This window comes from Procambarus clarkii, chromosome 25 (genome assembly GCF_040958095.1).
Source record: "Procambarus clarkii isolate CNS0578487 chromosome 25, FALCON_Pclarkii_2.0, whole genome shotgun sequence".
Lineage (NCBI taxonomy): Eukaryota > Metazoa > Arthropoda > Malacostraca > Decapoda > Cambaridae > Procambarus > Procambarus clarkii.
The window spans coordinates 40,717,273-40,744,982 of NC_091174.1; the positions used below are offsets into that span (position 1 = coordinate 40,717,273).

At 47.7% G+C, this 27,710-nt stretch overlaps 1 protein-coding gene across 1 annotated transcript in view; it reads left to right on the forward strand.

The window, feature by feature from the left end:
• LOC123756334 (small integral membrane protein 12) overlaps nt 1-27,710 on the forward strand; it is a 381,049-nt gene that overhangs the window by 210,541 nt on the left and 142,798 nt on the right. The window contains exon 2 of the mRNA XM_069331393.1: nt 25,782-25,877. Coding sequence (XP_069187494.1) covers nt 25,827-25,877 — 51 coding nt within the window. The 5' untranslated portion in view covers nt 25,782-25,826. The remainder of the gene's footprint in view (nt 1-25,781; nt 25,878-27,710) is intronic.

The window sequence follows — 27,710 nt, forward strand, 5'->3', positions numbered from 1 at the left end:
GGAGCTGACGGAGCTCCCCCCAGAAAACCAGCGTTGAATGTAATCAAACGCCATTTTCTGGGTGAGTCCCGGAGGCTCTCCAGCATCCCTCTCTCTCCCTCCGGTCGGCGTTTTCTCGCGTTTTTGACATCCAGCCTCAAGAACTGAGGTGTGGGTAGCCGGCGTGGAGGGTTTGGGGCTCCCCCTTCCCCCTCCCAGGGAGGGGGGAAGCTGCGCAGACAGTGGCGCGGCGACGTGTGACGTCACACTAGTTTGCTTGTTTTCTGTTGGGGAGTTCTATCCACTGGTTCGGCTTTTGGTAGCAATTTTAACCAGAATAGGGGTTTGTTTTGAGGCGCTTACCTTTCTGGGTGCCTGTTCCGGTCGATGGCAGACATAGAATGCTTCCAACCACACGGGGGTGTCTATAGGCCATTGCTCCCCTTGCCTCTCTGAGGGGGGCCCGGTTCTGGCCGTGGTCCCCGGTAGGCCTAAGAACTCCATACACATGACTGATGTCAAAGTCTGACATTAGCATATCAGCCTGGGAAAGCTCCGGGGAGACTCCGGGACTCGCCCAGAAAATGGCGTTTTATTATATTCAATGCTGGTTTTTTCCCCTTCATTTCTCATTTACGAACTTACATGATAACCGACAGGTCTCTTCCCTAAGGGGTTCGGAAACCAAGTGATGCTCTGTATTATTCAAAAGTGTGTAATTTGTGGAATTTATATAGTTCAATGTGTGGAACATCGCTATGCTCAAAATTATGGGGCTCATATATGTGGCATATATATTATATTCTTCGATAAATCAAACAGCGTTTTTGCTGTTAATACACTGTGTACACAAACATTGTATATACCCGTCTACATATGTGTTCACTATAACGAACCACTAGTTGGTATGGTGAGTTCAAACAAGAGTGGCTGCAACACACTCAGGTTATGCTACCTCCCTCCTTCCTCACCAAAATTCCTCCTCCCACCATATTGTTTGTGCTGTTCTTACACTATATACTCACGTTATATTTAAGTATCTATATTTGTGGTCACCATAGCAAGCTACTAAGCTGTTATATATTGTTTGTGTTGGTATTACTCTATATATATATATATATACACCCATGTCATATACAAGTATCTTCAAGCTTTATTCACCATAACTATACAACTAAGCTAGTATGGTATCCAAACAGCACAGTAGTCACCATACACTGCATGACAAGTCACACAGTAGCCAGCAGACGACGCTGGTGTACACCGCCACCTCCCTCACCAAAGTGGCTCCTCCCAACATACTCCTGTTGCTGTGATTAAAGGTGCACCTCATGTGGCTGAGCTCCCTCTCACCTAATTAGGTGCTAATGGGGGAGCTAGCCAGACACTGACTTCACGTCGGTAGAGAGAGAGCACCAAACATAATTATGAGTACTCGCATTAACCCTTAAACTGCACATAGCGTATATATACACCCGAAGTAACATGTCCCACTGTGCGCATGGCGTATATATACACCCGAAGTAACATGTCCCACTGTGCGCATGGCGTATATATACACCCGAAGTAACATGTCCCACTGTGCGCATGGCGTATATATACGACATTGGGTTCCAGGCACGATTCAAATGGCCCGCGGCTACTTGAGGTTCACGTCAGCTTCCTCAGGGCTCTTGAAAACAGACGCCATGTTTAAAAAAAATCGTGGGCAATATTCTCCAGTGTGAGAGCCACAGTATTGTGGGAGCAACCAAGGCTGGCGCACCCAGCATGAGCTAACAGCATTGCTGGTAAGCTTGTGACCACAGCATCGCCTAAAAAGTCAAAATAAATACATAACTGCTATTATTTAGCGATGACAGTATTACAGATGATCCCTGACTGTGATAAAAATGACCAGGATTGTGATAATAGCAGGTTGTTGTGATAATTAGCACTGTGTGGGAGGAGTAATGCTGAGGGAGGGAGGGAGATAGTGTCGTTTGCTGACTGTGTGGCCACCCGATATTGTCTTCATTCACCATACCAGCTCAGTGGTTCTCTATGGTGAACACAAATTTTGAAAAAAGGGATTGCAGACAAATGTAAAACAGAACCAGGTCTATTCTATAAATTCATAAACAACAAATTGCAGGTAATGGATAATATTATTCAAAAGTTGAAAATGGGAAATAGATTCACGGAAAATGAAAAGGAAATGTGTGAAGCATTAAACAAAATGTTCCAAAGTGTGTTTGTACAAAATGAAATCTTCAGGAAACCAGACACAATAAGAATTCCAGAGAATAACATAAAGCACAAAGAGGTGTCTAGAGACGAAGTGGAAAAAAGGCTCAAGGGGTTAAGTAAGAACAAAGCAGTTGGTCCAGATGGAGTTTCACCATGGGGTTCTGAGAGAATGTGCATCTGAGCTCAGCATTCTACTTCAACTGATTTTTCAGGCATGCCTGTGTACAGGAGTTGTAGCTGATGTGTGGAAAAAGGTTAACATAGTTCTAATGTACAAAAGTGGAAGCAGAGAAGACCCCCTCAATTATAGACCTGTATCATTGACAAGTGTAATAAGTCAAAATATTGAAAAAATAATTAAAACTAATAGGAGTAGAACACCTGGAGAAAAATTATATAATATCAGACAGACAGTATGGTTTTCGATCTGGGAGATCCTGTGTAACAAATTTATTCAGTTTTTATGATCAAGCCAGAGAGATTTTACAGGAAAGAGATGGTTGGGTTGACTGCATCTATCTGGACCTAAAAAAGGCTTTCGACAGAGTTCCCATAAGAGATTGTTCTGGAAACTGGAACATATTGGAGGGGTGACAGGTAAGCTACTAACATGGATGAAAAATTTCCTAACTGACAGAAAAATGAGGGCCGTAATCAGAGGCAAGGTATCGGATTGGAGGAATGTCACGAGTGGAGTACTACAGGGTTCAGTTCTTGCACCGGTAATGTTCATTGTCTACATAAATGATCTACCAGTGGGAATACAGAATTACATGAACATGTTTGCTGATGATGCTAAGATAATAGGGAAGATAAGAAACCTAAATGATTGTCATGCCTTTCAAGAAGACCTGGACAAAATACTGTAAGCATATGGAGCAATACTTGGCAAATGGAATTTAATGTGAATAAATGCCATGTTATGGAATGTGGAATTGGAGAACATAGACCCCACACAACCTATAAATTATGTGAGAAATCTTTAAAGAATTCTGACAAACAGATCTAGGGGTGGTTCTAGATAGAAAACTGTCACCCCAGGACCACATTAAGAACATTGTGCGAGGAGCCTATGCTACACTTTCTAACCTCAGAATTGCTTTTAAATACATGGATGGCGAAATAGTAAAGAAATTGTTCACGACTTTTATTAGACCAAAGCTGGAATATGCAGCGGTTGTATGGTGCCCATATCTTGAGAAGCACATCAACAAACTGGAAAAGGTGCAACGACATGCCACTAAGTGGCTCCCAGAACTGAAGGATAAGAGCTACGAGGAGAGGTTAGAGGCATTAAATATGCAAAAACTAGAAGATAGAAGAAAAAGAGGTGATATGATCCCTACGTTCAAAATAATAACAGGAATCGATAAAATTGATAGGGAAGAATTCCTGAGACCCGGAACTTCAAGAACAAGAGGTCATAGATTTAAACTAACGAAACAAAGCTGCCGGAGAAATATATGAAAATTCACTTTTGTAAACAGAGTGGTAGACTGTTATAAATAAATGTGTGGTGGGTTCTTGCTATGGGGGACTGGTACTATTAAGGGGTAAGGGTAGTTAGAAGACAGAGTATCAAATATGGGAGAGCTAAAAGGCCCGGCCCCCAAAATAAACTATCCTCAGTAATAATACCTTGCTACTAGACCATATATGTCAGTCTAAGGGTTGATCAATGCACTCCCACACAGGAAGAAGGGATACTCCTATAATTCATGTACTTATTTATTAACCCCTTAACAACCCCCCATATACACTCACACCAATAACAATAATAATAATAACTTTACCGCACTACCTTACGTTAAAAAGCCTTGGTCCACTTAGGCAGGATACAAGGTTTACACTAAGAACAAGCTAGGGTAAAGTACTACTGGATAAGTACTGAAGCTGGATGCAGCTTAGGGTAGAGACACCACGTGGTACCCTAATACAAAACACAACACTTAGGGGTACCCAAAACACTGGCAAATACTACCCCCAGGTCTCACCAATATTTACTACCAGAGTAGGTACACTTAAAATGCCCCGTACTTAACTTAATGGTACAGGAACTTCAGGTAAGGGAAAAAAGCAAGAGGAGAAGGGAGGAGAGTAGGGGTGCAGCCACAGAGTAGGTCTCGTCCCCACGAACGCCAGCCAGAGAAGAACGCTCCTAGCGACCAGCTAGGCCTCCCGCATGTCGTGGTGCCGGAAGGAGCCCAATTGATCGTGCAGCTAAGCACATTAAAGATCTTCCCCTATGCAACGTATTGTTACTTTACAAATGATTAGAAAGTATTAGTAAGCAAAGTTGGTGCCTATGTTATTATTTAATAATCAACCCCCAGCTCAGTCTTTAAATGCTCTTTGAGAAACAATAATAGTCTTACGTCTGGCAGGGAAGATACAGACAATGACGCATAGGGTTGCGTTCAGCTATACTATAGTTAAGTTTAATAACTCAATTTTGACCTCTGGTTTCCACTAAAGAACCCAGGGTCGTAACATAGATGGAACAAGTTAAGTGAGAAGGTGGTGGAGGCCAAAACTGTCAGTAATTTCAAAGCATTATATGACAAAGAGTGCTGGGAAGATGGGACACCACGAGCGTAGCTCTCATCCTGTAACTACACTTAGGTAATTACGTTTGGGGTGCGCTACGCGCCTCCTGGTATTTGTATTTTTCACGTTCCATTCAAAACTTCCGCGGCTACATGGGGTTCACATTAGCTTCCTCAGGGCTTTTGTAAATAGACGCCATCTTTAAAAAAAATCGTGGTAGACATTCCCGGGTGTGAGAGCCTCAATAGTGAGTGAGCAACCAAGGCTGGCGCATGCAGCATGAACACACAGCGCTGCTGTTCAGCGTGTGACCACAGCATCGCCTAATAATGTAAAAAAATATATATATCCTGTATTGTTTAGCTGTGATAGTATTATAGAAGAGCCTGAGTGTGATAATGACTGGGTACAATGTTCAAATATCAATGATTCAATGCTGTTCACCATGTTGATAGCGCTAGTCACAGCACTAGTTACTAGCTTTCGACTCGTCCCAGTGGGGAGTGTGGAACCCCAACCCAGCACCTCGGTAACCCCAGAGGGGACTGCAATATCCCAACTCACCACCCTATAGGTGGGGAGTTCCATCATTCCACCCAATTCCACCCTCCCTCCCTACCCCGAGTACCCCCTTCCCTCCCACCCCTTGATCTTCCTCCTGCCCCAAGCCAGCCCAGACACGAACTAAGTCCTCCATCCCCCATCCCAGTTCTAAGCCATCCTCCCCCTGCCCCTTCTTCCCCCCCCATCCCCACCTCCCTTCAGAACCCCTGGTAACTACCCCACAGGAGGATGAGCCTACCCAAGCAGCAATGCCCATGGAACAGCTTCCTGCACTAATGGGGTTGAGTGGGTGAAAATGGATATAGGAAAGTGAGCTTCAAGGTAATGTACTCAAACATCGATGGGATTACCAACAAAGCAAGTGAACTGGCAGAAAAGGCACAGGAAGAAAACCCAGATGTAATAGGACTCACAGAAACAAAATTGTCAGGAGTCATAACAAATGCTGTGTTTCCAAAGGACTTTTATATAGTAAGGAAAGAGAGAGACAGGAGAGGAGGAGGAGGAGTGGCTCTGCTGATAAGCGTTTCGCGCAGCGTTTCTGCCCGAAACGCTGCGCGTGCTAGTGGCTTTACAAGACTGTAATTACCATAATTGTATCCTCACATTCCTTATGTACATTCTTGTATATGCATAAATAAATAAATAAATAAATAAATAAATAAATAAGAAAGGACTTGAGCTTTGAAGAGATGGGAAATTCCGGGCTGCGGCGGATTCAGAGATTACATAACAGGAACTATGACAATGGATGGACCTAAGATAATAGTGGCAGTCATTTACAACCCTCCATTAAATGACAGAAGACCCAGACAAAGAGTTCGACAGAAACAACATGGCTACCATTAACCTAATAGAGAGAGCAGCTTCAGTTGTCTGCAGGAATGGATCCAGACTCTTAATCATGGCCGATTTCAACCATGGAAAGATAGACTGGGAGAATGGGGACCCACATGGAGGTGAAGACACATGGAGATCTAAACTTTTGGAAGTGAGTACAAGGAACTTTCTGAGCCAACATGTCAAGGGACCCACAAGAATGAGAGGAAATGACGAACCAGCTAGACTCGACCTGATATTCACCTTAACACTTCCGCCACTCAGTGACGCGCGAGCGCGTCACTAAGTTTTGTGCGGGTTCCGCAAAGCTGACTCTGACGGGAGTCACGAGAATAAATATTTGTATAAATTCCAATTTCGATCCAATCTACTTGGGGATAGTTTAGAAATGTTCGCCATGAAATTTACGTTCTCTCTAATAGCCGAAGAGCTTATTTGGAAGAACGGCATGGCAGTGAATCATCGTGGTAAAACAATTGTATTATTGACACTACGAGTGTGATTGACGTAGTTTTTTATTGCCGGTCGAACGCATCATTATGTGACGTTTTATACTTATGTTCTTCTAGAACATTTTATTGCAAACACATTGGTACAAAAATGAAATATGTTCATCGAAAAATATGTCAGGACAGTGAATTGAATATACACTTTTCAATCCGGGTTTCGCCGATATGTCGCCACGGGTAACACTTTGGCCACTTCTCACACTCTTGTGGGTCGGTTGCGACATTGATTCTATATTTATATGCATATGTCCGTGTAGAGAATTTTATTGCGATTTCAGTGATAGCAAAATTAACCATGTAGGACAAATGTGGAGTTGACAACCCTGAAGATAGTAGAAACATTTCGTTGCTGTCTGGCGCTCACGGCTAGTCATCGACGTAGTTTTTTATTTGGTGCTGATCTAACTTATGTTTTGGTGACATTTTATACATATGTTCTTCTAGAACATTCTATTGCGAGCACATCGGTACAGAAATGAAATACGTACATCGAAAATTAACGTCAGGACAGTCAAAAAGAGTATACACTTAAATGTTGCCGCTCGATCGCAGAAACGCTCATTTCAGTTGGGCAAAGTTTTTTTTCAAATGCCGTTTCGCGAAAGTGTTAAATGACTCGGAAATAAGGGAAGTCAAATATGAAACCCCCATAGGAATGAGTGACCACAGTGTACTGATATTTGAGTATCTGGTAGAAGTAGGGATAACCTATTCAAGGATGGGATTGGAAGGAAAAAGTCTAAATTACCGAAGAGGAAAATATGACGAGATGAGGAACTTCCTAATGGGAATACCATGGGAAACAGAACTCAGAGAAAAGACTGTACAAGATATGATGGATTATGTCACTCAGAAGTGTCAGGAGGCTGTAGACAGGTTTATCCCAGTCCAAAAAATGAAAAATGAAAAGTAACAGAAGAATCCGTGGTTCAACCAGGAATGTGCGGCAGCAAAGCAATTCGGCAAAAGAACATGGCGAAACTACAGGAACAACAGAACACCAGAGAGCAGGGAGAGATACCAGAAGGCCAGAAATGAGTACATCAGAGTGAGGAGAGAAGCAGACATTACCAAAATGATATCGCGAGTAAAGCTAAGACCCAACCAAAACTGCTCCACAACCACATCAGGAGGAAAACAGCAGTGAAGGAACAAGTGATGAAAGTGAGAAAAGGGGAGAACAGACACACAGTGAATGACAAAGAGGTGTGTGAAAAACTCGACAAGAGATTCCAGGAGGTCTTCACAATAGAACAAGGAGAGGTCCCTGCACTAAATGAGGTGGCAAACCGAACAACCTTGGAGGAAATTTAACTTACCAGTGATAAGGTCAAAGGGAATCTGTTGGAGCTGAATGTGTCAAAGGCTGTTGGGCCTGACAGAATCTCACTGTGGATTCTAAAAAAAGGTGCAGAAGCACTAAGTGTGCCACTCTCTATGGTGTATAACAGGTCACTGGAAACGGGAGACCTTCCGGAAAGCTGGAAGACGGCTAATGTAGTCCCAATTTACAAAAAGGGTGACAGGCAAGAGGCACTGAACTACAGGCCAGTTTCCCTAACTTTTATACCATGCAAGGTGATGGAGAAGATTGTGAGGAAAAGGCTCGTAGAGCATCTGGCGGGAAACAGCATTGTAACACACCACCAGCATGGGTTCAGAGGTGGTAAATTGTGCCTCACAGGCCTAATAGAATTCTATAACCAAGCAACACAAATTAGGAAAGAGAAGGGTGGGCAGACTGCATTTTCTTGGACTGTCAGAAAGCCTTTGACACAGTACCTCACAAAAGGCTGTTACAAAAGTTGGAGCAGCAGGCAGGAGTAAAAGGTAAGGTGCTCCAGTGGATAAGGGAGTATCTAAGCAATAGGAAACAGTGAGTAACGGTGAGGGGGGAGGCATCAGAGAGGCGAGATGCCACCAGCGGAGTCTCACAGGGCTCTGTACTCGGACCCATCCTGTTTCTAGTATATGTAAACGACCTTCCAGAGGGTATAGACTCATTCCTCTCAATGTTTGCTGATGATGCAAAAATTATGAGAAGAATCAAAACAGATGAAGATAGACAGAGACTACAGGACGACCAGGATAAACTGGAAGAATGGTCTAGAAAATGGCTGCTAAAGTTCAACTCAGGAAAGTGTAAAGAAATGAAATTAGGCGAAGGGAGCAGAAGGCTGAACACAAGGTACCACCTGGGAGGTGAAATCCTGCAAGAGTCAAATGGAGAGAAAGATCTGGGGGTCGATATCACACCGAACCTGTCCCCAGAGGCCCACATCAAAAGGATATCATCAGCAGCATATGCTAGACTGGCCAATATAAGAACTGCCTTTAGAAACTGGTGCAAGGAATCGCTCAGGACCCTGTATACCACTTATGTAAGACCAATCCTGGAGTATGCAGCTCCAGCCTGGAGTCCATACCTAGTTAAACACAAGACGAAGTTAGAGAAGATTCAGTGGTATGCCACCAGACTGGTCCCGGAACTGAGAGGAATGAGTTACGAGGAAAGGCTAAGGGAGCTGAACCTCACAACTCTGGAAAACAGAAGAGTAAGGGGAGACATGATAACCACCTACAAAATTCTCAGGGGAATTGACAGGGTGGACAAAGACAAACGCTTTAGCGCGAGTGGAACACGAACAAGGGGACACAGGTGGAAACTTAGTACCCAGATGAGCCACAGAGACATTAGAAAGAATTTTTTCAGTGTCAGGGGTAGTTAACAAATGGAATGCATTAAGTGGTGGTGGAGGCAGACTCCATACATAGTTTCAAATATAGATATGATAGAGCCCAATACGCTCAGGAATCTGTACACCAGTTGATTGACAGTTGAGAGGCGAGACCAAAGAGCCAGAGCTCAACCCCCGCAAACACAACTAGGTGAGCACCACAGCATTATTTCGTCCATCTAGGAATCTTCAAACGACTTCTTAGGTTCCTTTTCAAAATAAACTTGTGGTCAATTATTCATTTACAGGAATTAGTGACCAGGATTGTGGTTATAATTAGCGTTGTGCGTAGTATTGTGGAAGGAGGAATTTTGGTGAGGAAGGGAGAGAATTGAGATAGCCTTGCTGTGTATGGCAACCACTCTTGTTTTGCTCACCTACTAGCTTCGTGGTTCGCTATGGGGAACACACATGTACATGAGTATATACAGTGTGTGTGTATATATAGTGTAATAACAGTAACAGTAGTAGTATGTTGAGCGGAGCTATTTTGGTGAGGGAGGTGACGTCGTATTCGTAGCGTCGTCTGATGTCTGCTGTGTGATTTCTCATGCATTGTATGGTGGCCACTGTACTGTTTGGACACAATACTGGCTTACTTTCATAGTTCTGGTAAATAAAACATGTAGATAGGTATATATAACATGTGTAAATAGTGTTATAACAACAATAACAATATGGTGGGAGGAGCAGTGTTGGTGAATACAATGCTGGAGGAGTGAGAAGGCTGGCTGGGTGTGACAGCTCACACTCGCTGTGTTCTGAGTGTGTTGATGGTGAATGTATATAGTGTTTGACAGTGTAGTGTGTAAATAGATTGTATATATGCATAAATGAACATGAAACATTGGTGTGAATAACTGTATGATGGGAGGAGCAATGTTGGTGAATACAATTTTGGAGGAGTGAGGGAGGGGTGGCTGGGTGTGACAGCTCACACACGTGGTCTTCTGAATGTGTTGATGATGATGTATATAGTGTTTGACAGTGTATAGTGTGTAAATAGATTGTATATATACATAAATTAGCATGATACATGGTAAATATGTGCAACATGTGTGTGTACACAAGTGTCATGCACGTAACAGTGTCCTCGGACAGTACAGATGTTTTACTGCCATAATATATTGTACGTGTCCCTTATACATAGGATTAGCACGTAAAAACAAATAAAATGTATTTGGAACTGTGCGCAAAAAATGAACAAAAATATATTCGCATCAACTCGAGCGCCCCGCCCCAGGCGCCCCACTGGCTCCGGGAGTGTATGTTACAGGTAAATGGGGAATGATGACGTCACGCGCCAATTTACGGATCCCATAGCAGTCAAAGTAAGTACAATTTTGAAATCTTTTTGACATACCCATACTGAGGGAAGGGTTTTTGACACCTTAAAAAACAAAAGAATTTTTTCAAGAGAATTTATTTCCTGCACACTGTAGGGGGGTGTCATATTTAGAGGTGGCGCAGTTAAAGGGGTAAGAACATTGTGTGAGGAGCCTATCTTACACTTAATAATTTTAGAATTGCTTTCTAAATACATGGATGGAGAAATACTAAAGGAATTGTTCACGACTTTTGTTAGACCAAAGCTGGAATATGCAGTGGTTGTATGGTGCCCATATCTTAAGAAGCACATCAATAAACTGGAAAAGGTGTAAAGACATGTCACTAAGTGGCTCCCAGAACTGAAGGACAAGAGGTACGAGGAGAGATTAGAGGTATCCACTCAATTTAACGGCCTATATGGGGCTGTACCCTGGTCGTTATTTCCGAAGCTCCATTATTTCCGAAGTTAAGACGGGTCGGTAATTTTTCAAGTAACATTCAGGTAGGATATATTTTATACTGTATAGCTAAAATTAAATAAAGTTCATTGTGTAATTGTGTTCCAATTTAGTGCCACGCCGACGATTAAGCCAGCTGGTGGCTGCTGCATGGATGATGTTTGAACACGGTCTGATCAAGTCCAGATGGGTGGAAAAAAATTGGTTCATTCCTTTGTATTGCAAAATATTTCATGTATCAATCAGTGATCGTTAATATTTTCTCAATAAAATTTTAGAGATGTGTTTTGTTTTACCCTGAACAGTGCAGGTAATGTATTTTTAATGTTACGACACAGGCCGTGGCGGCCATGCCTTGCACTGACGATCGAGCCTTGTCACTGAGAGCTAGCCAAGGCGAAATATTTTGAGCTCACCTTTTCTCTGCCAATGATATAATATACATTTGCAGAGATTAATATGTAGCTTTTGTTGAAAAAAAAAAATAATATGTTTTAATACTATAATAAAATTGGTAAATTGACTTACTTTTAATGAAGCTGAAGATTACGAAGCTGTGAAGATTACATCATCCTCTGCAGCGCTTGTTTTATATTGTTCAGGACTGAATACAGGGTACATACAGGATGTACACATATTTTCAGGCATTCACTTCACACAACAGCTAGCCTTACTACTAATTCAGATGAGTTTTAATTCTAATTCTAATTCACAAATGAAAATTATTTCTACTGTATATATACACTGTACAGTATCTTTTTGTCAAGGCTTAAATAATCATTAACCCTTTAACTGCGCAACGCGCCTGCAGGCCCAGGCTTCGGGTGCGCAACGCGCCTCCAGGTGTTTTTATTTTTCACGTTCCATTCAAAACTCCCGCGGATACATGGGGTTCACATCAGCTTCCTCAGGGCTCTTGTAAACAGACGCCATCTTTAAAAAAAATCATGGTCCACATTGCCGGGTGTCAGAGCCTCAGTAGTGAGTGATCAACCAAGGCTGGCGCTCGCAGCATGAGCACACAACTCTCCTCTTCAGCGTGTGACCACAGCATCGCCTAATAATGTCAAAATATATATATATATATATATAACCTGTATTATTTAGCCGTGATAGTATTATAGAAGAGCCTGAGTGGGATAATGACTTGGTACAATGTTCATATATCAGTGATTCAATGCTGTTCACGATGTTCACAGCACCACAGCATTATTTCGTCCTTCTAGGAATCTTCAAACGACTTTTTAGGTTCCTTTTCAAAATAAACTTGTGGTCAATTATTCATTTACAGAAATAAGTGACCAGGATTAACATAACATAAGAACAAAGGTAACTGCAGAAGGCCTATTGGCCCATACGAGGCAGCTCCTATCTATAACCACCCAATCCCACTCATATACATGTCCAACCCGCGCTTGAAACAATCGAGGGACCCCACCTCCACCACGTTATGCGGTAATTGGTTCCACAAATCAACAACCCTGTTACCAAACCAGTATTTACCCAAGTCTTTCCTAAATCTAAACTTATCCAATTTATACCCATTGTTTCGTGTTCTGTCTTGAGTTGATACTTTTAACACTTTCAGCCTCACGGCGAAGGTAAAAAAAAAAGCGGTATGTGCTCACGCCGTTTTGCTGTGTAGACGTAATAACAAAAATGTGTATACTCTTTTTACTCTCCTGACCTTAGTTCTCGAGCTACGTATTTCATTTTGGTACCAACGTGTTTGCAATAAAATTCTCTAGAAGAACATCAGTAAAAAAAAAGTCACGAAACGTATAGGCATACCAGCACCAAATAAATAACTACGAAGATGACTCGCTGTGAGCGCCCAACAGCAACAAAATGTTTTTACTCTTGGGATTGTTATCACCTCCACACTTGTCCTACAGCGTTAATTTTGGTATCAATGGACTCGCAATGAAATTCCCAACACGGTGATATGAATATAAGCGTAGAATAATGATTGCGGCCCGCCCGCAAGAGTGTGGGAAGTGGTGAAATTGTTACCCGGTATCGGTGACGGGATGACACACGGCGCTTTGAAAGTTTATATTTATTTCACTCTCATGACATTATTATTCTATGTACGTCATTCATTTTTGTGTCAATGTGTTCGCAATAGAATGTTCTATGAGCCCGTAGGTAAAAAAGATCAACAAAGCGTAAGATAGAATAGCACCAAATATAAAACAACGCCGGAACATATCAGTGAGAGTCAAACACACACGAAATGTTTTTACTTTTGTTATGTTTGTGAACCTTTCATGAACTTATTGTACTATGCAGCCTATTGGTGAGAAAGAGAGCCTCATGGCGCGCAGTTTGAAACAAACCCAAAGTAAATCGGATAAAAATTGAATTTTATACAAATATTTTAAAAGAGGACATAAATTTATGTCCACTATGCGGGAGCGGGTAGGTGAAACAGGACGCCGGGAGGAGTCCTCATCCGCAGAAAGTGTTAAATTAATACCCTATTATTAATATCCCCTTTGTTATGTCCATTCATCCACTTGTAAACTTCTATCATGTCACCCCTAACTCTTTGTCTTTCCAGTGAATGCAATTTAAGCTATATTAATCTTTCTTCATATGAAATACTTCTAATTTGGGGAATTAACTTTGTCATCCTACGCTGGACATGTTCAAGTGAATTTATATCCATTGTATAGTACGACGACCAAAACTGAACTGCATAATCTAAATGGGGCCTAACCAGAGCAAGATATAGCTGGAGAACCACACCAGGTGTCTTGTTACTAACGCTTCGATTAATAAATCCCAGTGTCCTATTCGCCTTATTACGAACATTCATGCATTGATCCTTTTGTTTTAAATTCTTACTAATCATAACCCCCTCCCCGCTCAGCTCGTTGTCGCTGTGTGGGGGCTTAGTGGACGGCTGCCGGAGTGTGATGCTCCTTGGGACAGTCCTCTGTCCTTTTCTAGCCTTGTGCTCCTGCTGCCGTCCTCTCCAATTCTGCTGGGCATCTTTTCCTTTTCCTTCTGTTTCGTTTTTCTCCCCCCTCTTCTCCTATCTGCTTGCCGTTTCCTGCCGACCTTTTGCTCGTTCTGGTTCTTCCCTTGGACTTCTTCTATTTTGACGCCCGGGTGCTTGAGGAGGCATACTCTTGCACCCGTAGAACTGTAGTACCCGACGTCGAGAGCGAGGGGAACCTTTTATTGTCAATCCCCCTTTCGTCACTGAACCCGATCTCGACGGACTGTCGGTTTCTTAAGGTGACGTTTGTGGGGCGTATACTCACGACGCACCCCTAGGAGGCCCCGGCAAGATCGGCGATAGCTTCTTGTTGGGTGTCCTGCCTCTAATTGTGGCTCCATGCTGGGTGTGGGGGCACATTCGTGAATGAATTCTTTTTTCGTCATGATGATAACCCCTGTTTCGGCTGCTTCTGGTGTACCTTCTCAGGCTCATGGGGTGGGCGACCAAGCCCCCGAGTCGGTCCGTATTGGAAGACCAGGCTCTGTAGCCTCCGCTGCATTGGGCCCCGACCTTGCTCCTCCTTTGGCCTCTCTGACTCCTTCCCCTGGCTCCCCTCCCTCCTCTGTGGTTGGGTCGAGCCCCAAGCCCCCAGTGGTGACTACCTCGTCCCCTGGTGCGGCTCCTTCTCTAGTTGTAACTACTGCGCCTTTTAACCCCTCTCTCTCTGGGGGTTCTCACCGCCGTCCTCGTCACGGCCGATTCCTTCCAGTTCTGCTACCTATCAAGCCTTGTTTGGTCCCGCGTCGTGGGCCAAATATTTTGATCTCCTCCCTCTTGATTCTGCGCCTCCTGACGATTTCTCCCTCCATCGACATCTCGTTGATTCCGTGGATGCCTCCATTACTTTCAACCCCACTCGTCTCGGTACACGTGTCGTTGCTGCTCCTTCTCAGGATGCTGCTTCCCGCTTGGCTGCCTTATCCTGCCTTGGCGAGACCCCTGTTTGGGTCTCGAAGAACGCTCAGTTGAATGCCAGTGTTGGCACTATTTTGCTCCCGCCCCATGTTGCGACCGGTGTTCGGGACCTGCGCGACTGCCACGACGATATTCGACATATCCTTGCTGCCCAGGGCCATTCTATTCTCCAGGTGGACACGTTTACTCGTCCCCCTCGTGGTAGTCGCCGTCAACCCCTCCGGGTTGTGAAGATTACCTTTGATGGTAGGACCCTTCCACCCTCTGTCATTCTTGCTGGTGCCAGGTGCTCTGTCCAGGAGTACATTCCTTCTCCTCGGCTCTGCAACAAGTGCTGGAGGTTTGGGCATGGTGCCCTCCGCTGCTCCGGGACTGTCTCTCTCTGTCCTTTGTGTGGTGGCGAAGGTCACTCTAAGTCGGAGTGCACTTCTCCCCAGGCTCGTTGCCTCAACTGCGGTGAGGCCCATCCTACCTTCTCCCGTGCGTGTGTCCATTTCAAGCTTGAGGCAGCCGTCCTCAACTTGAAGCACCGGGAGCGTTTATCTTTTCCTGAGGCGAGACGCCAGGTTCGCCGGCTCCCGCCTTATGCTAATATCTCTTATGCTCGCGTGTTGCGCTCTTCCTCTCCTCGTCCTTCCCGCCTTCCTCAGACTCTCAACCGTTTCCGGGCCTTGGACCCTGATGCGCCCACTGCCCCCTCCTCTGTTCCTTTGGGTTCTCTCCCGAAGGATCCTCCTGGTCCTCTGTCCGGGGTTCCCCTTCCTTCTACCCGGTCTGTCGTGTCTCCTGTGTCTTCTTCCTCGTCCCCCTCCGATCATCCTTCCCATCCTCTTCCTCCATCTATCGGCTCTCCCCACCGCCTGTCGGTGCGGGCGGATGTCCATCGCTCTCCTAGCGGCCGTCGTGTGTGCTCTCGTTCGGCTTCTCCTGTTGAGACACTGGAATCCGTTGCCCGGTACGTAGTTTCTGGGACACCGGTCTCTTTAAGTCAGAAGCGTAAGCCTGGCTCCTCTCCTTCCTCTTCCCCGGCGGGTAAGAAGGCTTCGCTTTCTTCCTCAGCTCCTACGTCTGGTTCTGTTGCTCCTTCCCCTCCCGTTTCAATGATTGCGCCCCCTGTTCCTGCTATGGAGGTTTCTTTGGCCCCTGCTTCCCTTTCGGTTGCTGCTCTTGCTGGGGTGCGCTCCCCTCTTTCTACTCCCCCTCTTCCTGCTGCTGTCCTTGACTGCTCCTCTCCGTTGTCTCCTCCTCTTCCTCCTCCTCCCCCTCCTCCGGACCCCGCCCGCCCCCCTCTGATCTGTTCTCCCGTTTCCTTCCCTCCGTCTTTGCTCAGTTTACCCATGCCCCCTAACCCTGACTTTGCTGACCCTGATCCCGACCCTGATATTCTTTTATTCGAGAGCTCTGTTGCTCTTTCGCCTTGGTTTCTTCCTTGTTCTCTGGTTTTGTCCTTTCTCTTCTCGTCGTTGTCCATTCTTTAATGGAATGTTCGAGGTTATTACGCCAATTTCCTCGAACTCCAACTTCTGATTTCGCGGTTTTCGCCCCTTTGTGTCTGTCTCCAGGAGCCAATGCTTGGTGCTCGTCCTGGTCGTTTTCGTGGCTATTCCTTTCTCTCCCCCCCCCCCCAGCCATTGCTGGGGCTTCTAATTCTTCTGCTCTCTTGATTCGTGCTGATGTTCCCTTTGTTCCTTTACTTTTTGCTTCGCCTCTCTATTGTTCTGCTGCTCGTATCTTTGTGGGGAAATGGTACACAGTTTGTTCCATTTATCTCTCCCCCCGAGTGTCCCGCTCTCTCTTCCTGATTTGAAACACCTCCTAGACTCCTTGCCGGAGCCTGTGCTCCTGCTGGGTGACTTCAATTGTCGTCATTCCCTTTGGGGTGACGTTCTGACGAATACCCGGGGTCGCCTCCTTGAGCCGTTTCTCCTCTCTTCTTCCCTGTCTCTTCTGAATTCTGGTGAGCCCACTCATTTGGACTCTCGGACTCGCACCCTTTCTTGTCTTGATCTTTCTCTTTGCTCTTCTTCTCTTTACTTAGATTTCACGTGGCAGGTTCTTGATGACCTCCATGGAAGTGATCATTTCCCCATCCTTGTTTCCTTTTTCTCTTTTCGCCCTTCCCTCTCTTTCCCTAGGTGGCAGTTTGCTAAGGCAGACTGGACCCTATTTACCCTCAGTGCTGCTCTCTCTGACCTCTCCCTTCTGCCTCTCTCTCGCGCTCTCCTCCTTTTTCATGACACTGTCTTCAATGCTGCCCTCCGCTCTATTCCTCACTCTTCCTCTCGGGGTCCGCGGAAGTGCGTTCCCTGGTGGAATGCGAACTGTGCTCGGGCTGTCCGCTCTGTAAGCGTGCAGCCTGGAAGAGGCACCGCCGAAGGCAGACGACCGATTCTTTTCTTTTCTTTCGGAAAGCGAGTGCGGTGGCCCGTAGGGCCATCCGTGCGGCTAAACGTGAATGTTGGGCATCTTATGTCTCAACACTTACGTCCGAAACCCCTCTGGCCCAGATCTGGAAGCGTATCCGCAAGATAGCGGGTAAGTTCGTTCCCGATGTTTCACCGGTCCTTCACCGCCATGATACTCTTGTGGCGGACCCGTTGCCGGTCGCTTCCGAACTGGGTTCCCACTTTTCTTCTGTTAGCTCTGGTCTTCATCTTCCCCAATCTTTCCTTCTTCGTAAACCTGTCCTTGAGTCTCGTCCTTTAGATTTCTGCACTCATCTTCAGCTTCCCTATAATGATCCCTTCTCTCTCTCTGAACTTCGTTCTGCCCTGGCCCTCTGCGGTTCTACGGCGGCGGGCTCCGATGGTATTCATTATGAGATGCTTCGCCATCTCCCTCCGAGCACGTCTCAGTATTTACTGAGTCTGTATAATCGGATCTGGGAGTCGTCGTCAGTCCCTGAGGACTGGCTCGATGCCGTTGTCCTCCCTGTTCGCAAACCGGGGTCTCTGGGTACTTCCCCTAAGGACTTTCGCCCTATTGCTCTCACAAGTTGTGTCTGCAAACTCTTTGAACGTATGGTTAACGTTCGTCTGATGTGGTTCCTGGAACACCATCACCTCCTCTCCCCTTCTCAATTTGGTTTCCGCAAGTGCCGCAGCACGACAGATGTCCTGGTGAACTTGGAGGTTTATATTCGTACTGCTTTTGCTGTGACGACCTCCGTTGTTGCCGCCCTTTTTGACCTGGATAAGGCTTACGACACCACTTGGCGTTATCATATCCTATCTCAACTTCATTCTTTTGGCCTTCGTTGTCGTCTCCCTCTCTTTCTCCGCAGCTTCCTCTCTCGTCGTTCCTTTCGGGTGCGCCTTGGTACCGCTCTCTCTCCCTCTTTTCAGCAATACGAAGGTGTGCCCCAGGGTAGTGTTCTGAGCACTACTCTTTTTCTGGTTGCCCTCAATGGTCTTCTTTCCTCTCTTCCTTCTGGTGTCTTCTCTGCTCTCTATGTCGATGATCTTACCCTTTGTTGTCAGGGTGATGATTCGCCTCTCCTTCAACGCCGGCTTCAGCTTGCAATTGATGCCGTGTTGTCTTGGGCCACAGATCATGGCTTCAAGTTCTCTACTTCTAAGACTTGTGCCATGACTTTTACGCGGAAATGGGTTGTTCTTCGTCCCTCTTTGTCACTTTATGGTCATCCCCTTGAATACAAAGATTCCGCGAAGCTTTTGGGGTTATTCCTTGACACTTGTTTGTCTTGGTCTCCCCATATCTCTTACCTCCGTGTTGAGTGCTCTAAGGCCCTTACCCTCCTTCGGGTCTTGTCCCATTCTTCTTGGGGGGCAGATAGGCGCACTCTCCTTGCTTTACATTCCTCTCTCGTCCTGTCTAAGCTCGATTATGGTTGCCCTGCTTACTCGTCTGCTTCTCCTTCTACTCTTCGCCGTCTTGATGCTTTGCACCATAATGGGTTGCGCCTCAGTTCTGGTGCCTTTCGTTCGACTCCCATCCTTAGCTTGTATGTTGACACTGGCTTCCTGTCTCTCCAGGACCGCCGTGATCGCTACTGTCTTTGCTATCTTGCGGGGTCCTTGCAACATCCTTCCTCTCGCCTCTGTCGTGCTTTAACTTTTACCCCTCCTGCGGTTCCTGTTCCTCTTCACCACCTCCCTCTTTCTGTCCGGTTATCTCGCCTACAGGATTCTCTTTCCGTTCGTATTTCTGATGTTTCTCCTCGTGTTGTTCTTTCTTTGCCCCCGTGGAGGGTCCCTCTTCCGCGGTTTTGTACATCCTTGACCCGTATCACTAAAGCTTTTACCCCTCCTACGGTTCTAAAACGCCTTTTCCTCGAGCACTTTTCTTCTCACTCCCACTCCGTTTCTGTCTTCACCGATGGGTCTAAGTCAGCGGACGGTGTTGGCTACTCTGTTGTTTTTCCTGATCGCACTTATATGTGTCGCTTGCCTCCGGAGACTAGCATCTTTACAGCGGAACTTTATGCTATTCTCTATGCTCTTCGTCTCCTGCTTTCTCGTTGTCAGTCTTCCTTTGTAGTTGTTGTTGACTCTCGTAGTGCCCTCATGGCTCTCGGGTCCTTTAATCCGGTTCATCCAGTAGTTGTCGAGATCCAGCATTGGCTGTTTCTCGTTCACAGTAAATTTAAGTCGGTTGAGTTTTGTTGGGTTCCCAGCCATATTGGTGTGTCTTTAAATGAGCGTGCGGATGCTGCCGCCAAGGAAGCTGTCCGCTCTTGTCCCATCTCTCGTAAAGGCATTCCGTATTCCGACTTTTACCCGGTTATCCATTCCTCAGTCCTTACCCGTTGGCAGGCTTCTTGGTTGTCTGTTACTGGTAACAAGCTACGTACTCTTAAATGTTGTGTTTCCTCGGGGCCGTCCTCCCTCGTGGTGGGAAACAGCTCTGGCGAGGTTGCGTATTGGCCATACTCGCTTAACCCATGGTCACTTGATGGAGCGCCGCCCTGCTCCTTATTGTCCTAGTTGCATTGTCCCTCTTACGGTCGTGCATGTCCTTCTTGAATGTCCTGACTTCCAGGACGAGCGTGTGTCTTGCTTTCCGACCGCCCCTCGCGGTCACCTGTCCCTCGATAGAATTCTTGGTGACTCGGATACTTTTGATATCGTTCGCCTTATGCGTTTTTGTTCTCGTATTGTCATCCTTGGTGATATTTGGCGCCGTCTGATTATATTGCGTATTTGATGGTGCTACATAGCCTTCCCGGTTTGGAGCCTTCTTTTGATAATTACTTACTTACTAATCATAACTCCCAGATCCCTTTCACAATCCGACTTCGCAATCTCAACACCATCTAGCTCGTATTTTGTAACTCTATCTTCATTACCCAGCCTCAAACCTGGCCCATACGAGGCAGCTGCTATTGGCCATATCAGGCAGCTGCTATTGGCCCATGTGAGGCAGCTGCTATTGGCCCATACGAGGCAGCTGCTATTGGCCCATACGAGGCAGCTGCTATTGGCCCATGCGAGGCAGCTGCTATTGGCCCATGCGAGGCAGTTGCTATTGGCCCATGCGAGGCAGCTGCTATTGGCCCATGCGAGGCAGCTGCTATTGGCCCATGCGAGACAGCTGTTATTGGCCCATGCGAGGCAGCTGCTATTGGCCCATGCGAGGCAGCTGCTATTGGCCCATGTGAGGCAGCTGCTATTGGCCCATGCGAGGCAGCTGCTATTGGCCCATGCGAGGCAGCTGCTATTGGCCCATACGAGACAGCTGCTATTGACCCATACAAGGCAGCTGCTATTGACCCATACGAGGCAGCTGCTATTGACCCATACGAGGCAGCTGCTATTGGCCCATACGAGGCAGCTGCTATTGGCCCATACGAGGCAGCTGCTATTGGCCCATGCCCCCCTCCCCTTCCGGCCCGTTGGCGTCGTGAGGGGGCTTGGTGGACGGCTGCCGGAGTGTGATGTTCCGTTGGGCAGTCCTCTGTCCTTTTCTGGCCTTGCACTCCTGCTGCTGTCTTCTCCAATTGTGCCGGATCGCTTTTCCTTTTCCTTATGTTTCGTTTTTCTCCCCCCTCTTCTCCTATCTGCTTGTCGTTTCCTGCCGACCTTTTGCTTGTTTTGGATTATTTCTTTGGACTTCTTCTATTTTGACGCCCGGGTGCTTGAGGAAGCATACTCTTGCACCCGTAGAACTGTAGTACCCGACGTCTCGAGCGAGGGGAACCTTTTATTGTCAATCCCCCTTTCGTCGCTGAACCCGATCTCGACGGACTGACGGTTCTTAAGGTGGCGTTTGTGGGGCGTATACTCACGACGCACCCCTAGGGGGCCCCGGCATGATCGGCGATAGCTTCCTGTTGGGTGTCCTGCCTCTAATTGTGGCTCCATGGTGGGTATGGGGGCACATTCGTGGATGAATTTGTCACTTTTCGTCTCTACGTCGTTGAATGTTTCCGTTGTACCCTCTCAGGCTCGTGGGGTGGGCGACCAAGCCCCCGAGTCGGCCTGTATTGGAAGACCAGGCTCTGTAGCTCCCGCTGCGTTGGGCCCCGACCTTGCTCCTCCTTTGACTGTCCTGACTTCTTCCCCCAGCTCCCCTCCCTCCTCTGAGGTTGGGTCGAGCCTCCAGCCCCCGGTGGTGACCACTTCGTCCCCTGGTGTGGCTAAGTCTTTCGTTGTGACTACTGCGCCTTTTGACCGCTCTCTCTCTAGGGGTTCTCAACGCCGTTCGCGCCCCAACCGCACTCGCTCGATTCCTTCCCGTGCTGATTCGTATCAGGCCTTGTTTGGTCCTGCTTCATGGGCCAAATACTTTGATCTCCTCCCTCTTGATTCTGCGCCTCCTGACGATTTCTCTCTCCATCGGCATCTTGTAGATTCCGTGGATGCGTGTGTTACTTTCAACCCCACTCGTCTCGGTACACGTGTCGTTGCTGCTCCTTCTCAGGATGCGGCTTCCCGCTTGGCTGCCTTATCTTGCCTTGGCGAGATCCCTGTTCGGGTCTCCAAGAACGTTCAGATGAATTCCAGTGTTGGCACTATTCTCCTCCCACCCCATGTTGCAACCGGTGTTCGGAATCTGCAGGATTGCCACGATGATATTCGGCATATCCTTGATGCCCAAGGCCATTCTGTCCTCCAGGTTGACTCGTTTACTCGTCCCCCTCGTGGTCGTCGCCGTCAACCCCTTCGCGTTGTGAAGATCACCTTTGATGGTAGGACCCTTCCATCCTCTGTCATTCTTGCTGGTGCTAGGTGCTCTGTCCAGGAGTATATTCCTTCTCCTCGACTTTGTAATAAGTGCTGGAGGTTTGGGCATGGTGCCCTCCGCTGCTCTGGGACTGTCTCTCTCTGTCCTTTGTGTGGGAGTGAAGGTCACTCTAAGTCGGAGTGCACTTCTCCCCAAGCTCGCTGCCTCACCTGCGGTGAGGCCCATCCTACGTTCTCCCGTGCCTGTGTCCATTACAAGCTTGAGGCGGCCGTCGTTAACCTGAAGCACCGGGAGCGTTTGTCTTTTCCTGAGGCGAGGCGCCAGGTTCGCCGGCTCCCGCCTTATACTAACATCTCTTATGCTCGCGTGTTGCGCTCTTCCTCTCCTCGTCCTTCCCCCCTTCCTCAGACTCTCAACCGTTTCCGGGCCTTGGACCCTGATACGCCCACTGCCCCCTCCTCTGTTCCTTTGAGTTCTTTCCCGAGGGGTCCCCCTCCTGGTCCTCTGTCTGGGGTTCCCCTTCTTTCAACCCGGTCTGTCATGTCTCCTGTGTCTTCTTCCTCGTCCCCCTCCGATCCTCCTTCTCATCCTCTTCCTCCATCTATCGGCTCTCCCCGCCGCCTGTCGGTGCAGGCGGATGTCCATCGCTCTCCTAACGGCCGTCGTGTGTGCTCTCGTTCGGCTTCTCCTGTTGAGACACTGGAATCCGTTGCCCGGTACGTAGTTGCTGGGACACCTGTCTCTTTAAGTCAGAAGCGTAAGCCTGGCTCCTCTCCTTCCTCTTCCCCGGCGGGTAAGAAGGCTTCGCTTTCTTCCTTAGCTCCTACTTCTGGCTCTGTTGCTCCTTCCCCTCCCGTTTCAGTGGTTGCGCCCCCTGTTCCTGCTATGGAGGTTTCTTTGGCCCCTGCTTCCCTTTCGGTTGCTGCTCTTGCTGGGGTGCGCTCCTCTCTTTCTACTCCCCCTCTTCCTACTGCTGTCCTTGACTGCTCCTCTCCGTTGTCTCCTCCTCTTCCTCCTCCTCCTCCGGACCCCGCCCGCCCACCTCTGATCTGTTCTCCCGTTTCCTTCCCTCCGTCTTTGCTCAGTTTACCCATGCCCCCTAACCCTGACTTTGCTGACCCTGATATTCTTTAACGTGCTCTGTTGCTCTTTCACCTTTGTTTCTTCCTTGTTCTCTGTTTTTGTCCTTTCTCTTCTCGTCGTTGTCCATTCTTCAATGGAACGTTCGAGGTTATTACGCCAATTTCCTCGAACTCCAACTTCTGATTTCGCGGTTTTCGCCCCTTTGTGTCTGTCTCCAGGAGCCAATGCTTGGTGCTTGTCCTGGTCGTTTTCATGGCTATTCCTTTCTCTCCCCCCCCCCCCAGCCATTGCTGGGGCTTCTAATTCTTCTGCTCTCTTGATTCGTGCAGATGTTCCCTTTGTTCCTTTACTTTTTCCTTCGCCTCTCCATTGTTCTGCTGCTCGTGTCTTTGTGGGGAAATGGTACACAGTTTGTTCCATTTATCTCCCCCCGAGTGTCCCGCTCTCTCTTCCTGATTTGAAACACCTCCTAGACTCCTTGCCGGAGCCTGTGCTCCTGCTGGGTGACTTCAATTGTCGTCATTCTCTTTGGGGTGACGTTCTGACGAATACCCGGGGTCGCCTCCTTGAGCCATTTCTCCTATCTTCTTCCCTGTCTCTTCTGAATTCTGGTGAGCCCACTCATTTGGACTCTCGGACTCGCACCCTTTCTTGTCTTGATCTTTCTCTCTGCTCTTTTTCTCTTTACTTAGATTTCACGTGGCAGGTTCTTGATGACCTCCATGGAAGTGATCATTTCCCCATCCTTGTTTCCTTTTTCTCTTTTCGCCCTTCCCTCTCTTTCCCTAGGTGGCAGTTTGCTAAGGCAGACTGGACCCTATTTACCCTCAGTGCTGCTCTCTCTGACCTCTCCCTTCTGCCTCTCTCTCGCGCTCTCCTCCTTTTTCATGACACTGTCTTCAACGCTGCCCTCCGCTCTATTCCTCGCTCTTCCTCTCGGGGTCCACAGAAGTGCGTTCCCTGGTGGAATGCGGACTGTGCTCGGGCTGTCCGCTGTAAGCGTGCAGCCTGGAAGAGGCACCGCCGTAGGCAGACGACTGATTCTTTTCTGGCCCATGCGAGGCAGCTGCTATTGGCCCATGCGAGGCAGCTGCTATTGGCCCATGCGAGGCAGCTGCTATTGGCCCATGCGAGGCAGCTGCTATTGACCCATACGAAGCAGCTGCTATTGACCCATACGAGGCAGCTGCTATTGGCCCATACGAGGCAGCTGCTATTGGCCCATACGAGGCAGCTGCTATTGGCCCATGCGAGGTAGCTGCTATTGGCCCATGCGAGGCAGCTGCTATTGGCCCATGCGAGGCAGCTGCTATTGGCCCATGCGAGGCAGCTGCTATTGGCTTATGCGAGGCAGCTGCTATTGGCCCATGCGAGGCAGCTGCTATTGGCCCATGCGAGACAGCTGCTATTGGCCCATACGAGACAGCTGCTATTGACCCATACGAGGCAGCTGATATTGGCCCATACGAGGCAGCTGCTATTGGCCCATACGAGGCAGCTGCTATTGGCCCATACGAGGCAGCTGCTATTGACCCATACGAGGCAGCTGCTAGTGGCCCATGCGAGGCAGCTGCTAGTTGCCCATACGAGGCAGCTGCTAGTGGCCCATACGAGGCAGCTGCTAGTGGCCCATACGAGGCACCTGCTATTGGCCCATACGAGGCAGTTGCTATTGGCCCATACGAGGCACCTGCTATTGGCCCATACGAGCTATTTTGGTGAGGGATGTGACGTCGTAATTGTAGCGTCGTCTGCTGTCTGCTGTGTGATTTCTCATGCAGTGTATGATGGCCACTGTACTGTTTGGACACAATAACGACTTACTTGCATAGTTCTAGTAAATAAAACATGTAGATAAGTATATATAACGTGTGTGTAAATAGTGTAATAAAAACAATGACAGTATGGTGGGAGGAGCTATGTTGGCGAGTAAGATGTTGGAGTGAGGGAGGGCCTGTGTGGGTGTGGCTGCTCACACTCGCGATGTTCTGAATGTGTTGATGGTAAATGTATATAGTGTGTGACAGTGTATAGTGTGTACATATGTTGTAAATATACATAAATGAACATGAAACATTGATGTGAATAACTGTATGATGGGAGGGGCAATGTTGGCGACGTAAGGGAGGGCTGGCTGGGTGTGGCTGCTCACACTCGCGGTGTTCTGAATGTGTTGATGGTGAATGTATATAGTGTGTGACAGTGTATAGTCTGTAAATAGATTGTATATATACATAAATTAGCATGATACATGGTAAGTATGTGCAAGCTATGTGTACACAAGTGTCATGCACGTAACAGTGTCCTTGGACAGTACGGATGTTTTACTACCATAATGTAGTGTACGTGTTCATTATACATAGGATTAGCACATAAAAACAAATAAAATGTATTTGGAACTGTGTGCAAAAAATGAACAAAAATATATTCACAGCAACTCGCGTGCTCCGCCGGCCCCGAGAGCATACTGCTCTGGCGCATGGGGAATGATGACGTCACGCCCCACCTTTCGGACCCCATAGCAGCCAAAGTAAGTACAATTTCGAACTTCCGTTGCTATACCCATATACAGGGAGGGGGTTTTGACACTTTCAGAAGAAAAAATAATTTTTTCCTGAGCACTGGGGGGTGTCATATTTATAGGCCGCGCAGTTAAAGGGTTAACACTTACAATACTGTACTCTATCAACACTTTTTACACTAATTTATATGCCTTTCAATCATATTTTATATCGTTAGTGGAGGCTACACGACTTTTGATGGGAATTCAGTATCGGCGGGTGCAACATGGCTTGCAGAGCATTCGTTGCCGGCGGATGCTCCATAACTAGTCGATGGGAATTCAGCATCGGCGGGTGCAGCATATCTTGCAGAGCATTCGTTGCCAGCAGAGGCTGCACGACTTGTTGATGGGAATTCAGCAGAGGCGGGTGCAGCATAGCTTGCAGAGCATTCGTTGCCGGTGGAGGCTGCACAACTTGTTGATGGGAATTCAGCATCGGCAGGTACAGCACAGTTTGCAGAGCATTTGTTGCTGGCGGAGGCTGCACGACTTGTCGATGGGAATTCAGCATCGGCGGGTGCAGCATAGTTTGCAGAGCATTCGTTGCCAGCGGATGCTGCAGGACTTGTTGAATCCCCAGTGGGTACTTTCACGAACCGTTGAAATCATGAATTTATCTATTTTTGTCTGAATCTGATTTTCTCTGGCTAACCCCTTCATGGTGCCTCCTTGCCGTGGTGAGGGGCTCACGTACACCTTCCTGGGACCGGTGTGGGTTGCCTGTGCCCCCTCTCCTGCCCCCTGTTTGGGTGGTGTACGTACTGAAGGGCACCATGTAGGGGCCTTGTGAGCTATCGGACCACCCGCTGGATGGGTCGCCTGTGAGAGGCCGCCCTGAGTGGATGGTTGGGTGTCCAGGCTGGGGCGATAGGGGGACTGGGGTCTTAGCACCAATGTGGGAGAATGAACAAAGTAATAGGACTTCCCTGTTGAAAAGGGGGAGCACCGCTGGGGACGACACACCCTTCCTGCACTGGCCCGCGCTCGGCCTCCCTGGCTGCCCTGGTAGGTGGTATTCCCTGGTTCCAGGTCCCATCCCTTATATTTTGGTTTGCTGTATGGATGACGACTTGACTTCTCTTACCCAGGCTCATGGGGTGGGCGACCAGGCCCCTGAGTCGGACCGTCCTGGAAGACCGGGATCTATAGCACCTGCTACAGGACCCGGTTTAGGCCCGGACCGGACTATTCCTCCCTGCTCCCCTCCCTCCTCTGTGGTTGGGTCGAGCCCCAAGCCTGCTGTGGTGACTGTCTCGTCCCCTTGCACAGCTCCATCTCTTCTTATGACTACTGCACCTTTTGACCCGTCTGTCTCTAAGGGTTCTCATCGCCGTCCCCACCACAGCCACTCTCGTATGCTCCCTTCCCATCCTACTTGGTTCCATGCTTTGTTTGGTCCTGCTACGTGGACTAAGTATTTTGACCTCCAACCTTTGGATTCAACTCCTGACGATTTTTCCCTTCATAGGCATCTTGTCAGTTCCGTGGATGCCTCTGTCACCTTCAACCCCACTCGTCTTGGTACCCATGTCATTGCTGCTCCTTCTCAGGATGCGGCCACCCGCTTGGCCGCCTTATCCTGCCTTGGCGAGACCCCTGTTCGGGTCTCGAAGAACGCTCGGTTGAATGCCAATGTTGACACTGTTCTCCTCCCGCACCATGTTGCGACCGGTGTTAGGGATCTCAAGGACTGCCACGAGGATATCAAGCATATCCTCGAGGCCCAGGGTCATTCTGTCCTCCAGGTGGATACATTTACTCGTCCCCCTTGTGGTCATCGCCGTCTGCCCCTTTGGGTTG